Raw genomic sequence first — 17,203 nt, forward strand, 5'->3', positions numbered from 1 at the left:
AACAGAGGGCAATAAATGTAAGTTTATGACAGGATTTTATATTGAGTTTGAGGGCAGTATAGCTCTTAATAGAACAATAAACAAAATCTTTCCTCTTAAACGAACAATGACCCCTATCTGTTAGCTTTACGGCGTGGTGCCTTGTTTAAAGTGAGAAACTGTTAATGCATTGAGGGTGAAGCACAAAAAGGGGGATTTCTTCTTGACATTCACACATGCTCTGGCATATTTGCATTTCCTTCCGAGGCCCGATAGAAGAACGTTTCCATCACTTCCTGAGGGTCCCCGAGGAACCCGCTCCTGGTAAAGCTGTTTACTGTAACCCCCTCTGGAAATGAATCCAGGCCTTATAAAAAAATCCACACAGAGTCGCCGTTTCAATCACAGGCAAGTACATGAAAATGCACTTGGACTTGCTCGGCAGTAAATAAACACATTGTGTTTTTTCTGGGAAGACGAGAGCACGCCGGCACTGCCCTGAGACTCAGCAGCGCTCCAGTTCTGTCAACACCATGCACATCTTGAAAGCAACTCAAGAGAGAGGTCCCAAACGCTGCTACTGCTACCCAACTGCCACATACATCCATGTCAGGCCACGCTTACAAAATGACTACGGTAATACCAATTTTACAAAGACTTCTAGATAAAATCATGGTTTGTTACACCAACAGTAGCACCACAGACGTACCTTAGATTACTATATATACACCATGCTATTAAAATGCTAGTCATTTAGTACCACAGTAAACCACTAGCACTGTGATTGTACCATCTGTTACTCTCAGTGTACTGACATTTTGTAAAGGCTGTTTATGGGGAAATAAAGTGATCATAAAACTTCTATGTAAACATTTAGATTTTCGTGTTTTATAGACATAGGCAATCCTCATCCTCCAAACCTCCAACCCACCAAACACACTGTCAACCCAATGTCAATACATCTAAATGACTGAAAAATACAGAGAATGTGTCTGATTGGCTAAAAAACTACAAGCCACACCCCCAATTGTTTTTGCCATTTACACAACTTTCTTTAGATTTCTCAAGACACCTCTTTTAGTGATATCTGTCAGGTTGTACAGTAATGAATGAATTAATACATTTTGTTTTTTTTTCCATTAGTAAACACATTTGAAAGTTTTAGGTAAGTAAATAAGCAAATACATAAATAAATAAATAAATAAATAAATAGAAAAATCTCCTTATTATCCCAATAAATAAGTTAATAAATGCACTTTTCCATGTAAATAAATCTCCACAAATTAATACATTAGAAAGAATTTAATCAAACAAACATTTTATTTATTTATTTGTTTGTTTTTTGTTTGTTTGTTTGTTTGTTTGTTTGTTTGCTTGTCTTTTTCTAAACTGGCACCCAAGATAAAAGTATTTTATGAAAATAATAAAAATAATAATTACTACACAGAGCTTAAACAAACATCTTATTTATTTATTTATTTATTTATTTAAATTTTAAATTTAAATTTAATCTATCTTTTCACTTTGTAAGCTGTTTGGACTCTCATTCTGACAGCACCCATTCACTGAACAAATGACATAATGCTACATTTCTCCAAATCTGATGAAGAAACAAACCAAAATCTATCTATCCATGTAAACCTGCACCCAAGATAAAAGTCTTGTATGCAAATAATACAAATAATAATTACTACACAGATGACTCAGAATTAATTACAGGATTTACTGCCATCTTGGCTGCTACAGAAGCAGCCTTCACTGTTGGACTGAGCGCACAGAATGAAACACACTGAGATTAAACAGAAAAAAAAAAAAAAAAACTGTTGGGGGTGGAAAAGCACACATAGCAGTGGGAAGTGCAAAGGCAACACCCCTCTCCTCCCGTCCTCCACCCTAGGAAAACTTTGATTAAGGAGCCCCTGATGGACGAGTGCTACAGAGGGCTGCTTCCACCTCCAGCCTGTCCCATTCATCCTCACACAACCTCCCCTGTTCTGTCCTGCTCTGTCCAGCGGGTTATTTACCTTGGCCCACAGCCACTTCCGACTTCAGATTCAGAGCCGACTGGAGTGTCACATCAAGAGTCTATGTTAATGTTTGTGATGAAAAAGCACCTCCCCCCACCTCGCGTCTGGGTTGCCTCTCTTTTCTCCTCAAGAGCAGGGATTCTGTTGTCTGTGTTTATCTTCACCGCTGAGGGAATGTCATAGTCTTTCAGAAGTGCTGTCTAAAAGGGATAAAAGAAACTCCTTGCATGCCGTGAATTAAAATATATGCTTGGACATGAAGACATCAGGAGTGGGAAAAAAGTGCTTATGATGCTTCGTTCAAACCTGTTAACTATGTCACATCATCAATAATAATAGATGTCTTTTCTACAGAAACGCTGTATTGCTTGAAAACAGTTATTCCACAGTCAGCTCCTCGCAGTTGACTGTTTTAATTATTAATTCTCAATTAGCTCAGCAGGTTCTTATGTTTTAATGGTGAACCTCTGACTCTGAGGCTACAGTTCAGAGCATCTTGGCATCATTAGAAACCAAAGCTGAAGACCATCCGCAACCATTTCCACCACGAAGAGAGCACTTACTGCTCTCCTCTGCCCTTCCTTCTGATGACTAATTAAGCCTAATCAATTACAATTTGATGACTCCCTGAGTTGACTTCATGTGAGATGAATGCTGTATAATGTGCCTGTTTAATGAAGGACTAATCAGACAGGCTTTTGTGTACTGTATGGCAATCAGCTGAATGAAAACTCTCTCTAAATACAGATATAAAACGTCTCACTCACTGTCTCTGGGATTAAAGAGATAGCTCACCCAAAAATGAACATTCTGTCATTTTTTTTTTCACCCACCCTACTTGAGTTTCTGTTGAGCACAACAGAAAGCAAATAGGCTAAAATCTCAAAACTGACCAGTGCATGAAATAAACATTGGCTTTGCCTGTAGTGTGTTGCCTTGAGGGAAGGTGCTGGTCGAAATAAAACACACAGATTGTCATAAATCCAATATTCCATGGTGGTACATAACACCATAACAATATACTCAAGCAGAACGTGTGAGCGGAGCGACATCCCCGAGAATATCTAATCTACCAGTAGAGGCTATCCTTGGCTTGTGGCCCCGTCTGTGTTTGACACTAGCCCATATTCTCTGGTGTGCTCTCACAGACGGTGGGAAAAGCGCCAGTTGAGTGTGACTAATATCAGGCTCCGAGTAAATTACACCACTGATCACCGGCACTCGCAAGGAGGTTACAAAATGGCCGATCCGCAGAGGAAAAGTGCCGTTTTACGACTACTCACCACGGTAAACTTCAAATTAAAGCCCCTGTACTATCCGCCTAATGGATGATTGTGGCTCAAGTGGGAGAGATTCAAGTGCTAAAGGTTTATAAGATGGCATATCTGAATCCTCCATGTTAGTCTTGAGGTATCGGTGTGGTAGTGTGAGAAACATTACTGCCTGAGGTTATGGGACTTGAAGAGTTAACCACATTTACTGAAGAGAAAAGTGTTACATATTGTCAACAACTAGAATCAATTAACTAATATTATAAAGCTCACTTGTGGATCTATAAGTGGATGCAATTTAAACTGACAGTTTCTTCTTCTGTTGAACACAAAAGAAGACAGTTTGAAGAATGTTGGTAACCAAACAGTTAAAATAAAATACTATGGAAGTCAATAGGGACCAGCAACTATTTGGTTACCAACATTCTATGGAAGTCAACAGTTGTTGGTCTTGTAACAGTTGTTATTTTCTTCCATAACTCTGGCTGGTCCCTATTGACCTCCATACTATGAAATACTATAGAAGTCAATATGGACCAACAGCATTTGCTGGTCCCCATTGACCATCATAGTATGAAATACCATGGAAGTCAATGGGGACCAGCAAATGTTTAGTTACCAACATTCTAAGGAAGTTAAGAGTTGCTGGTCCCAATGTTGTTCCATAGAATGCTGGTAACCAAACAGTTTCTGGTCCCCATTGACCTCCATATTATGAAATAATACAGAAATCAACATGGACCAGCAATAGTTGCTGATCCGCATTGGTCTCCATTGACCTCCATAATATGAAATTCAATGGGGACCAGAAACTTTTTGATTTTCTTTGTTCCATAGAATGCTGGTAACCAAACGGGTTGCTGGTCCCCATTGACCTCAATACTATGGAAGCAAGTAGGGACCAACAACACTTTCTAGTCCCCAGTGAATTTCATAGTCAGAAATATAAGTCAATAGAGACCAGCAACTGCTTGGTTACCAGCATTATTTGGAAAAATACTATAGAAGCCAATTGAGACCAACAACAGTTGCTGGTCCCCAATGACCTTCATAGTCAGGAATACTATGGACGTCAAAAAGGGACTGTCTGGTTACCAACATTCTCAGGAAGTTAACAGTTGCTGGTCCCCATTTTGTTTCAAAGAATATTGGTAACCAAACAGTTGCTGGTCCCTATTGCCCTTAATACTATAACATACGATAGAAGTTAATATGGACCAACAACACTTGCCAGTCCCCACTGGTCCCCATTAGTCCCCATTGACCTCCATAATATGAAATACCATAATTCTATGGAAGTCAAAAGTTGTCGGCCCCCGTTTTATTAAATGAAATGTAAGTAACCAAACAGTGGCTGGTGTCCGTTGACCTCTGTACTATGAAATACTACAGAAGTCGATATGGACCAACAACAGTTGCTGGTCCCCATTAACCTCCATAGTATGAAATACTATGGAAGCCAATTAGGACCAGCAAATGTTGGGTTACCAGCATTCTATGGAAGTTAACAGTTGTTGGTCCCCATTTTCTTCCATAAAATATGAGTAACCAAACTGTTTCTGGTCCCCAATGACCTCAATACTATGAAATACTATGGAAGTCAATAAGGACCAGCAACTGTTTGGTTACCAACATTCTGTAGAATTCAACAGTTGTTGGTCCCCATTTTCTTCCATAAAATGTGAGCAACCAAACAGTTGCTGGTCCCTATTGATTGCCATAGTATTTCATAGTATTGAGGTCAATGGGGTCCAGCAAATGTTTGGTTACCAACATTTGATGGAAGTTAACAGTTGCTGATCCCCATTCTATTCCATATAATGCTGGTAATCAAACGGTTGCTGGTCCCCATTGACCTCCATGCTATGAAGTACTATGAAAGTCAGTATGGACCGAGAGTGCTTACTCCCCACTGGTCCCAATTGACCTCCATAGTATAAAATAATATGGAAGTCAATGGGGACATGTAACTGTTTGTTTACCAACATTCTATGAAAGTCAACAGTTGTTGGTCCCCATTTTATTCCATAGAATGCTGGTAACCAAACAGTTGTTGGTCCACATTGACCCCAATACTATGGAAGTCAATAGGCACCAGCAACTGTTTAGTTACCCACATTCTTCAAAATATCTTATTTTGTGATAGAAGCTCACAGGTTTGGAACAACATGAAGGTGAGTGAATGATTCAGTGAATCATTTTAGGTAAACTACTCATTTAAGTGGAATCAATGAAATAAATTTTGGCTTGACTGGGAAAAAAAAAATCTAATTTAAGATTGTCTTGATTAAACCATGGCATGTTTAGACCTATGGCACATAGGCAACAGACCAGTTCTCGCATTTGTTGTCCCCCTTTGACATTCAACAATGCAAAGACTGTTCAATATCATGTAACATTTTTGTCAGCATGATATTTCCTGATATTCATTTCTGCCTTCACTACAGTTCAAACATTCGGCCTAAGTTCATACACTCGGCTCTCGAGGACAAAGACAGTATTGACAGAAATGTTCTTACCCTGAGGGCTGCATCCCTAAACATTTGGACTGGTTAAATCATTTAAGATCTTTCAAACAGCTGGCATATAATTGAGAGGAATATAAGCGGACTGATTCTGAGCAGGAGCAAAGGAATAATGGAGCAGTGTAAGAAGACAGTGGGATATGCGAACGGCATGCAGCAAACATGAAGAGCGGTGCTCAAGGCTTGCTCTGGGTCTCGGGAACGAAGAGAAAATGACATATCAGAGACTAGGGCCAGATCAGCAGATAACTGCAGCCTTTAAGTGGCTTCCACGAGTAAACAATGCAACATTCCTCCAGCTATTGTTTGCAGTATCACCCCATCGCTGCCTCTCCAAAATGACACACAGACTCTCTGCTACACTTTCATTTGTTTGACTTTGTCATAGCTGTTTAGAAACATGCTTTTGAAGAGGTTCTAACAAACTCTGGCACCACTTAAGTTCAATACTCTTTTCGCTTTTCATAGAAAATATCCACATTAACTGACCTGGCCGCTAATACGAAACAAAGAACATCTAAAAACATATGAAATATACTTAAATACTTTCTCCGGTCATGCCATTTTCCTTCTCAAGTATTATTAACAATGCCATTCAAGCCTCTTCAGTCAGCTTTATCACAAACATTGAATAACGTGTCATTAAGTATGTCAGAAGAAGTCTAGAAAAGGATTCAAATGACAGACCACCAATTTTAATGTTTGTTGGTGAAGAGAAGACCGCCTTTTTCCCTCAGCTGGGAATCCGCCAGACGTGTCTCACTGGGAAATGTTTTACACGGGAACAAAGCAAAGCCTATGAACATTCTCTCTCTCTCCACCCAGGGGGGACTCCCTCAAATAATTCATCAAATGAATACTCACGACTTTTGTGGTACCGACTTGGTTGCAGGCTTGTTACTGGAAACATTGCAGCGTTCTGTGAAAAGAATTTCATGGAAATATTAGAGAACAGGTTTGACTGCACACGTCCAAATACCAGCAATCTGGCACGGGGCACAATGTGTCAGTAACACAGCATTCCATGATATTGTTTATTGGAAATTGGAAGTTTATTGCTTTTTTTTTGCCAGTACGGCTTGACGTTGAATTTGGCATGAGCTATGTAACACGTAAAAGCAAAATGTTCCTTACTTCCATTGTATCCTGAGGTCACATGCTGGGAATCCTGCAACAGAGAGAGAATAATATGAAAAAAGTGACAAATAATCCAACATAATAACAACATCCGACTGAAAAAAAAGTGCTACATTCTGTGCGTTAACTCACACGGAGCAGCTACAGATGGGAAATAGTTCTGCTGATAGCTTTAATTGATTTTACACTAATACAATTAGAGCAGGCACACAACTCACACTTGAGCGGGTGAGTGGTCTGTTAGAGAGACGTCTGCACCCAACGTTGCCACTATTACATATGGATTTATAGAGTCAGCGGTTTATTATTAGCAATGTCATTCAAGCCAACTCATGAGATTCAAACCATGTCCTATTAAGAGAAAAAATAACAGATGCCACATCAAAGAGAAAAAGAGCATCATGGGATTTGAAGGGAACTTGAGTGGAAAGTCCAATACTTGTTCGCACAATCAACACAGGCCCTTTTAAACACGTGCCTCTAAATACATTTCTGCAAAACTACAAAAAACATACCTATATGTATGAATCCCTGCAGTTTCCAGTTGAAATAAACACTAGAGGCAGTAAAACTCTGACAACTTTTATTTATTTTCACACAAAGTGTGATTTAAAAGTTCAGAGTTTTGATTAATAATGCCTAATTTTCACACAATTACTTGCAGAATATTGTTATGACTTGAAAACAATTTTAACATTCTGTGTGATTTGAAAACTGATACTTTTGAACATTGTCGTCGCATATACACCTTTATATGCATGAGTTTTCTTATTTAGTAGGTTTGCTCAGTAGCTCACGCGATATGGAGTTGCATTTGAGTGATGAGGAGCTCCGGTACGAACCCCGTCAAACTACGGTTCGACAAAACAGCTCAAATCTGCGTCAAGAAGTTAAAATATATCACTTAAATATATAGCACTTTGGCATTTGGTTGCTATCGGTTAGGTTTAGGGTTGGGTTTGGTGTGTAGGGGATATTTAACCACACGATAGAGCATTAACCTTTAGCGACACTCCCTGGATATTTGAATTCTGAACTGCTGCAAATCGTACCTCAAGCAGCATAATAAAATCGCAGCAATACGTGCCTGTACTAAAGTAATAAAAGTAATAAAAACATGCCATGGTCTTGTATCGAACGTGTGTTTTAGCGCCACTCTCTGGACATTTCATTTTGAAAATGTTGCGAAATGTACAGTAAGGTACGTAATTACGATGTTGCAGAAATTTATATAGAGGCACGTATTTTCATGAGCCTGGGTTGCGCACAGTGGTTTACCTCAATTTTATATATTGTTTTAAAACTCTGCAGTATTATTTTGTAAGGAAAAAATAAATAGTGTAAATTAGATGTTTCTAATAGACAGCAGAATAAATGGCTACACAGTATCAGTGTTAATTTCGTTGACGAATAATTTTCGTGCCAATTTTAGTCAACAAAATTTTTTCTCCGAAAACGAAACGAAAACTTGTTTTGAATGACAAAAATCTATTGACATTTTCGTCAATGAATAAAAATGAGACAAGAATGTTAGGGAGGGATGATTTAGGAAGAGATTAATTCACAACGAATCTGTTGCGCGGTAAGGAGGTTAGATGCACACATATGAACTGTATCATAGCTTATTGATAAGTCGTAAACATAGGCTGGCATACATTTGCTGCACGTCTCATAAAACATTTAAAAAAGTCAATATCTGGGAGTAAGAGAAGAGAAGACATATGGATACATTTGACGAGGCACAAAAAGAAGAACTCAATTCGGTCCGGTTTTCTTTAGCGTCTCATGAATGGTGAAATACACAAAAAATTATGTTGAATTGTCAGTTTTGATGAGTATTCACGTAAACACATTTAGTTACATCTTATGCCGAGTTCAGACTGCACGATTTTCAAAGCAATCGCGTCATAGATGTTTTCACACTGCATGACTATCTGGGGTAGCATTCCATCACTGCTGTGTTCACACTGCATGATGGATCGGCGACAGGGGGTTTCACACTGCATGACTTTACAATAGGAAGAATCACCGACAACTTTGTCCCGGTCTGCAAACTTCGTCTCACAACCAAACACACGCGAGAAGTGACATGGAAACAACGTGAGGTCAGTCGTGCAAGTTCTCACGTGAGTTCTCATGTGAGACTGGGATTATTATATAAAAAAATGGTAGCCCGCAAGAAGCTTGTCATACAACTTGCATGTGCACTCATTTGCAGCGAAAAGAAAAGAAGCCGAAGCTATGCTTGTTGATATTGTGGTCTATACCTTCGTAACTCCTCCCCCAACTTCCCACTGGCCTGGATGTTGCTGTCTCATTGGCTGTAGGTAATCGCCGATGTTATTTTCAGTCAGATCACCTTTCACACGGCATGATTTTGAATCGCCGAAATGTCCAGATATTTAGCATGCCAAATATCTCACGGGTGTCGGCGACACGTCGGCGATTCTCTCAGATCACGTCTTTGATATTTCACACTGTGTGATTGTCACTCGCATGAACAAGCAGCGATTTGCCTGTGATTTCGGCATTTGTCGGCGAGTCAAAATCGGGGCTAAAATCATGCAGTCTGAACTCAACATTAGGTGAACGTAAACAATTGGAAGGAAAACTATCAGACGTGTATCAGTACATTGTATGCGTGCATTCGGTTTTAAAGGGACAACAGCGTACTTTAGTTGCTATTGTCTCTAGCATTGATGTTAATCAAGCAACAAAAGAAAGAAAGAAAGCCAGACGTTATGACAACATCCCAAAGTCTGCTAAGAAAAAAATCAAGAACATTTGTTTTTGAACTTTTATCAGAATTTCCCAGAGTATAAAGAGTGAGTGAGGGCATAGGAAAAAAACACTACATTGCAACGTTTTATGTACAAATTATGGCTTATAAAAAATAAAAATAAATGTTTAAAACAGCACATTTAATCAACAATCACCCTCGTACACCTGTAAGTAATTGAAAGGTCCAACTTCACATCAACATCAAAAAACTAATTAATATATGTGCTATATTAAGGCGAGACACTACAGGTGAATAGGGTAAAAAAAAAAAATAATAATAAAAATAATAATTATCACCTTACTTACCCAATTGATTGATTACATTGATAATTGCGAAAATTTTTTGTATTACAAGTTTTCTAAAATGTTACGTTTAAATATGCAAATGAGGCATTATTTTATAAAATATGCACTAATTTGCATACATTTCTAGTACAAAAATCTAAAAACTGGATGAAGTCAGTTTCAAAATTCTTGTTTATTTTTATTTTTATACATACTAGAGTAAAATATTTACAGAGGGAATTTTGGATCTCTCATTTTTTTTTTTTTACCATTTTTTGGGGGGAAAATGTTGTATAAAATCAAGCAAATTATATATGAACAAATCCCTCTTTAAAAAAACCTTCAGAATATAGACATTAATACAAATGTAAAGTTTGGTGTGTGTACGTGCTACTAAAGTGGAGATTTATAGCTCAGTGTAGGAGAAAAAACTCATATTGAGAAAAGAGACTTTAAAAATATGTACTGTAATTGAAATCTATTGACACAAATAGATAAAGTGCTATAAAAGAAAGACTTAACAGTGTCTTTTTGGTGTTTTCTTTTCACTAGTCTGAAAAAAAAAAAAAAAACACTTAATGAAAAACCAAAAAGCCCCAAATCTCAAACTTGACAGGTGCATAAAAAAACAGCGTTTTTGCCTGCAGTCTCTCCCCTTAATATATTTCTACACTCTTTTGCTCTGTGTGTGCTGTGTATGTTTATGCCAGATTTCATAACATGTTTCTAACTAGCTAACACAAAACTGCACTAAAAATGTATCTTGTGAGAATGACTATTTGTTTGTGTGTGGAGCTGCTGCTTATGTAGAGTGTTTCAAATCAGGTTCAGTTAGACAGGAGGCTATGCAAGTTATAGACAGCTCGCTATTTCAATTTCAAACTCTTTATTTATCCCGTAGGGGTAATTCACATGGTCACATGGAGTAAACAGGGTTTTGAACAAAGCCAGAACCATTCCGAAAAATATCAAGCCCTATAATTAAGCATTTTATGTCATGATACTCTGTATTAACTCAGTAATGTTGACTAATGCTCTGTAATGTTGATGAAGTCCATTTAGTATAAATAGTTCAAAGGCACAGAGGGAGAGAAAGAGAAAAATAAGAAACAGCCCACCTTTGAAGGGATGGGAAACTTGGTTTGTTCAGCTTTGCCTGGTGTGTGGATGGCAGTGAGAGGTGGAGGCCAGGAGTGGGTCATCTCCTACAACAACAACAACACATAATAGTTATTATAACAGCACAGATTATTTGCTTGTGTTGAAATGAATCAGCAACAGATTAAAATGTATAATCAGAGATGCAGAAGCGATGAGCAATGAGCAATTTCATGAAAACAAATAACACAAGCCACACAGTTTTATCATTTATCAACATGTATCCAGTGGGAAAAGTGATGAAGGTATCCTACGAGCATAAGTACATAAACAAACATCTTGTTCAATTATCAGAAGCGACACCGAAAACGGCGACGGCAAACAATCACAGATAATCCCTCAGAAGAGAGCTTATTTATTAAACTTTCTGCCATCTTGCCTAGTGTCATCACATGCAGGAATACTGTGAAATCTCGGGGGCACGTACGGCACACGCTCTCTCCCGAGAAAACCTGTGTTATTACATTCCAGAAAAATGAACACGAAATCCATTCATTTCTCCGAGCTTCAGTGGGGGCGAGGCATGGCGGTGGAAGCTTTGAGTTGCAAATGAAATTTATTAAAAGCAACGGAGCGTTGCTCCTGGAGCCAAACAAGGTTATCCAAACACGAGCAGGGCCGGATCAGAGACTGTTTACTCTTACGCTTCTCGGACAGCTCAGCTATACATCCCACACATATCTGCACTCAGATGGGAAACATTTCATTCCGACAACCTTTAGCGTACTTAAAAATGTTAGTAAACTGCTACTTTAATATTACATACTAAATATGAGCCTTTTCCTTTCACCTTCCTTTGTATGGTCGTTTATCTTCATTGGAAATGATACAGTGGCAGTCTTTAAGTTATTCTGGAATAGTTAACTTAGAAACTCAGAAACTCATCCATCTTTTGGCCATCCAAGATGTAAGAAAGTTTTGGTTTGTTTCAAATCAGATTTGGAGAAATGTAGCATTATATCACTTCCTCTGCAGTGAATGGGTGCCGTCAGAATGAGAGTTCAAACAGCTGATAAAAACATTACAGTAATCCACAAGTAATCTGCACCAATCCAGTCCATCAATTAATGTCTTGTAAAGTGAAAATCTGGGTGTTTGCAGGGCTGCCAACTTTTGAGTTCAGCTTGGAGTGAGAATTCCCACAGCAGTCCCTGTAGGGGGACAAGGAGGCCTCGTTTGTCCACGTGTCCGCTACGCCAATGCCTCTTATAGAGGCGGCGTCCACGGCAGAACCCCCTGAGGAGGCAGCTCCCGCTGCAGATCCTCAAAAGGGGATACCACCCATTGATGAACTCACTGTCTGCTCAACCACTGCCAATGATCCTCCTCTGCCATGGCTACCCAAGCTACCTGCTCCGCCATGGCCTCCCGTTCTGCCTGCAATGCCAAAGCTTCCTGCTCTGCCTTCACCGCCAAGGCTCCCTGCTCTGCCTGCTCCGCCATGGCTTCTTGCTCTGCCTGCTCTGCCATGGCTTCCTGCTTTGCCTGCACCGCCATGGCTTCCTGCTCTGCCTGCTCCGCCATGGCTTCCTGCTCTGCCTGCTCTGCCATGGCTTCCTGCTTTGCCTGCACCGCCATGGCTTCCTGCTCTGCCTGCTCCGCCATGGCTTCCTGCTTTGCCTGCACTGCCTAGGCTTCCTGCCCTACCGGCCCTGCCATGGCTTCCACTACTCCACAGTCTGCCATTGCTTTACGGTCCAGGCCCACCTCCGCTTCATGATCCAGGTCTGCTATTGCTCCATGGCCCAGGTCCTCCAAGTTTCCACTGTCTGCCATTGCTCCACGGCCCAGGACCTCCATTGCTCCACTGTCTGCCACTGCTCCATGGACCAGGCCCTGACTCTGAACCTGTTCCCCTGCATGGACCTGGCCCACCGTCCCACCCCCTGTTTTGCCTCCCTTACCCATGAACTGACTGTTGCTGCTCCCTCTGCAGCCTCGTTGGTAATTTCCTGTTTGGTGGCCATTTAAGCAGGGCCTAAACCAAACAGGCTTCGCGAAGTATTGTTTTGCTGTTGCGGACTCTCTACCAAGCATTTATCTTATTTCATTGCCCTGTTTTGTTATTTTCATGGTTTTGTTTCATAGTCATAGTTATTTTGCCATTGTTTTGTTCTGTTTTCTTGCCATAGTTTTGCCTTGTTTCATTGCATTGTTTATTTGTTACTTTCGGACTGCTCACTGGAATTTTGACGTTCTGCCTGTTTACTGGATTACGCTTTTGTCTTGCCTACGCATTCCTGTTTGCTGGTGTTCGACCCTGCCTGTCTTGACTACGGTCTGTTTAATAAAGCTTGCACGTGGATCTTACACGCTGCCTATGAGTCCTGCATTACAAGAACACAATGGCCAATCACAGGTGTTCAAGATAAACAGATATGTCTGTGATTGGCTACATTGCTCAGCGCTATGAAAACACGTTGTCTTTTCGTGATTTCTAGAGCACAAAAACAAATACGCCCAGGAGCATTTACCAAATCTGTTTAGCAAATATCTTATTATTACAGTTTTTACTGAGGGTGCTTTTGACTGCGTGAGAAAATGATGTGTGGTGTGAGAGCGTGTGAAAAGTGTCAATTGCGTGAGTCTCACGTTGAATGCGTGAGAGTTGGCAGCCCTCTGTTTGTAAGAAACAAATTAAACATAAGTAGATTAAAAAGTTGGCTTGAGAAAGCCGGACCAGAAAGTCCAAAAATTTTTAGAACTTTTTCTTAAGTTTGAGAAACCTACCATGTTTCTAGCATGATTACCATGTTGCTAGCATGTTGCTACCATAATTAGTAAGTTACTAGCATGTTGCTAGCATGATTACCAAGTTACTACCCAGATAGCAAGAACATTTGGGCCAAATGTGGCTGAAAGCTGTCACGTTTGGCCTAGGTATGGCATGGCTGAGCACATATGGGCCAAACTTGTACCATATATGTTTTGCCATGGCTTTAGAATTGGAGGGAATTTTCATTTGGGTGACTTTTTGTATTAAGGTATATGGCCCATATGACAGTACACAGACAAGAGCCATATTTGGCTAGGCTATGGCACATCCTGAAATATGTTAACTTATGGTTAACATTTGGCTTTTACTTGGAAAAACACACATAACCTGCTATAGTCATGTGTGGCTGGTTTGTGGCAGTCCAAATGTCAGCCCATTCATTCATTCTTCCTGTATTCCTATTGGTGGATTACTGAAAATTTGAAAATACATGTCCGTTATTTCCCGCTCTGCTCCTGAGTCTACAACAGCCTTTGCCCAGACACACTCTTATTCAGGTAAGTGCAGTTTTGGTGTTTTAAATGTTTTCTAGGGATGTAAAGGTACGCTTATTTGTACAGAAAAAAATTGTGTGCTTAGGTATGTGTACCGAACAAACACAGTTTCGTTTTGACCACGATCATGTGCTGAATTCATATGCGTGAATAAAACGTCACTATACATGCTGTCCAGAAATCATGATAAGATTTGGGTTTTGTTATTTTCGATAAGTCTCATCTTTAAAATTATGTCTATTATATCAGAAAATTTAAACGATAAATGCCTTTTTGACGCTCTCTGATGTTACGTGACAGACCGCTGTAAGTAATGTTACAAGCGGAGGGCGCATGAATGTGATCATCCTTTCTCCTTTCTACTAGTTATAACGTGATTTAAAAACTAACAAATCTTTCGTCTCACGTAATCTCAATTAGTTTGAATACCGTCGAAAAAATGCTAATAAAACAGGATTACCTTTACCACCAGCGAGCACTCATGTCATGGCTTGTTTTAATATTCAAATAATATCTAATACTAATTATGATATGCTAATAATCTTTTTTCTCTCCTTTTTCCTAAAAGATTGTGAAAGGAAGGCTGGTGAGACTTACTAAAAGTATCCATTTTTGTACATTTATTTACTCATTTGACATTACACCACATTTTATGTTCTGTATTGTACTTCTGTTATTAAAATTGTATTATATTAAAAATGTCTGTGAATCAATTTTGTGTTTAATACGTGTTTAAGGTTTACTGTGTAATTGGTATTTTAAATAAATAATAGGTGTGGCATAAATATGGTTAAATTATGGCTTTTGATCTATCAGCCACATGTGGTCCACATAGGGGCCATTGCCCTTTACAGAACTCAGCCATATAAGAATACCACATAAGATCCATATATCAGCCACATCTGTTTTCATGATTTGGCTCATTTTAGGTTGGGTTATGGCACTGTTTTGGTTCGGTTCTGGTTAAAAAGATGTGGACCAGTTTTGGGCCGGGGAACCTAAACTTATCTGGGCCACACTTTAGCTGTTGGTATGGGCCAGATCCGGCCCAGAGGAAATTTGCTGACTGGGTAACATGTTGTTAGCACATTTCTAGCATGATTAGTATGTAGCATGCTGCATGTTACTAAAATTTTGTTATCATCATTTACTATTACTAGCATGTTGTATCATGATTTTAGCATGATTAGCATGTTGCTAGGATGTTGTTACCATAATCAGCATGTTACTAGCATGTTGCTAGCATGATTTTAATAACGATTAACGTGATACAAGTATGTTGTTAGCATTATTAACATATTACTAGCATGTCTGCATGATTAGCAATTTATTAACATGTTACTTCCATGTTTCTAGCATGAGTAACATGTTACTAGCATGTTATTAACATGATTCTAGCATGATTAGCATGTTACTAGCACGTTTCTAGCATAATTGGCTTGTTTGAATGGATTAGAAATATAACAAGGGAAGCTTAATTGAGTCTCAAGGGATTGTGGGAGTTTTGACAGTTGGAGTTTGAATAGTGTTGGCTCATTTGAACATTCAGTCAATGTAAGTCTATGGGATTTTTCCCAGTTTTATTCGTCATTTTTAGGAAAACCATAAGTCCGATTAGTTAGAAAACATATGGGCCCGGTTTCACAGACAAGGCTTAAGCCTAGTCCTAGACTAAAATGTAAGTCTGAGCTGTTTGAACTGAAAGAAACTTGCACTGACTGATCTTAAAATATATCGGTGTCTTTGTTTTGTCTCAAGATGCACACCAGTAATGTTTTTTTTCTAAGCATGTTTATAAAAAATTACTTAAATATCCTAATTGAACTATCTGCTAATCCTGGTTTAGTCTAAGCCCTGTCTGTGAAACCGGGCCATAGCGACTCAAGTCAGTCATAAATTTTAGTCTCAGAAGAAAAATAATAATATTAAGTTTAAATAGCTTTCTTAAGCCAACTTAATTAAAACTTTTAACTTCAAAATTATGCTTCTAGTTAATATCCCTGGTGGAAAAAAAAAAACAACTAAGGCTGGTTTTAGCTGGTCAACCAGCCTGGTTTTAGCTGGTCATAGCTGGAAGGCAGGCTGGTTTTAGAGGGGTTTTGGCCACTTTTCCAGCCTGGCCAGGCTGGGAGACCAGCTTAAACCAGCTACTTCCAGCTTAAACCAGCTAAGACCAGCCAACCAGCCTAGGCTGGTATTAGCTGTTTTTTTCAGCAGGGATGAGTCTTCTATAATATTACTTTCTTCACTTTAAAAGTTAATCTTATCTGGAAGAAGTGTTATTATGGATTATGGAATGGTATTTTGTCCAGAAGTGACAATTCTTGATGGATTTGTTTATTACTTACAAGCTTTTAGCTTCTCAAGATTTTAATTAATGAACTGGAGTGGTGTGGATAATTCTGATGTTTTTATCAGCTATTTGGACTCTCATTCCGATGGCACCCATTCACTGCAGAGGACCCATTGGTGAACAAGTCATGTCAAGCCTTTATTCAGCGATCTTTATCTCTATTCTGAGCAGCGACCGTAAGCATCAAAACCTGTGCTGACACACTTGTCACAAATTCAAAAGTTGCTACTTCAAGAAAATACACAACAGATTCTCATTGTTTATTCTGCTAGAAAACCTATGTGACCTTGATGAGAACTGACCTCATACATCTAATAAAATCACCAGTTGATTAAAAGTCATTGCAACAATGGCTCATAAAAGGGAAGTCAGTTTTGAGAAAAGCTCCTGCACAGACGTTTGACAGACAGGAACATC

At 39.2% G+C, this 17,203-nt stretch overlaps 1 protein-coding gene across 1 annotated transcript in view; it reads right to left on the reverse strand.

Moving 5' to 3' along the window:
- The window catches only part of aff2 (AF4/FMR2 family, member 2), a 163,634-nt gene that overhangs the window by 98,864 nt on the left and 47,567 nt on the right, over nt 1-17,203 (reverse strand). Inside the window, exons 3-4 of the mRNA XM_073820142.1 lie at nt 11,124-11,210; nt 6,879-6,970 (exon numbers count right to left, since the gene is read on the reverse strand). Coding sequence (XP_073676243.1) covers nt 6,879-6,970; nt 11,124-11,210 — 179 coding nt within the window. The remainder of the gene's footprint in view (nt 1-6,878; nt 6,971-11,123; nt 11,211-17,203) is intronic.

This window comes from Garra rufa, chromosome 16, assembly GCF_049309525.1.
Source record: "Garra rufa chromosome 16, GarRuf1.0, whole genome shotgun sequence".
Lineage (NCBI taxonomy): Eukaryota > Metazoa > Chordata > Actinopteri > Cypriniformes > Cyprinidae > Garra > Garra rufa.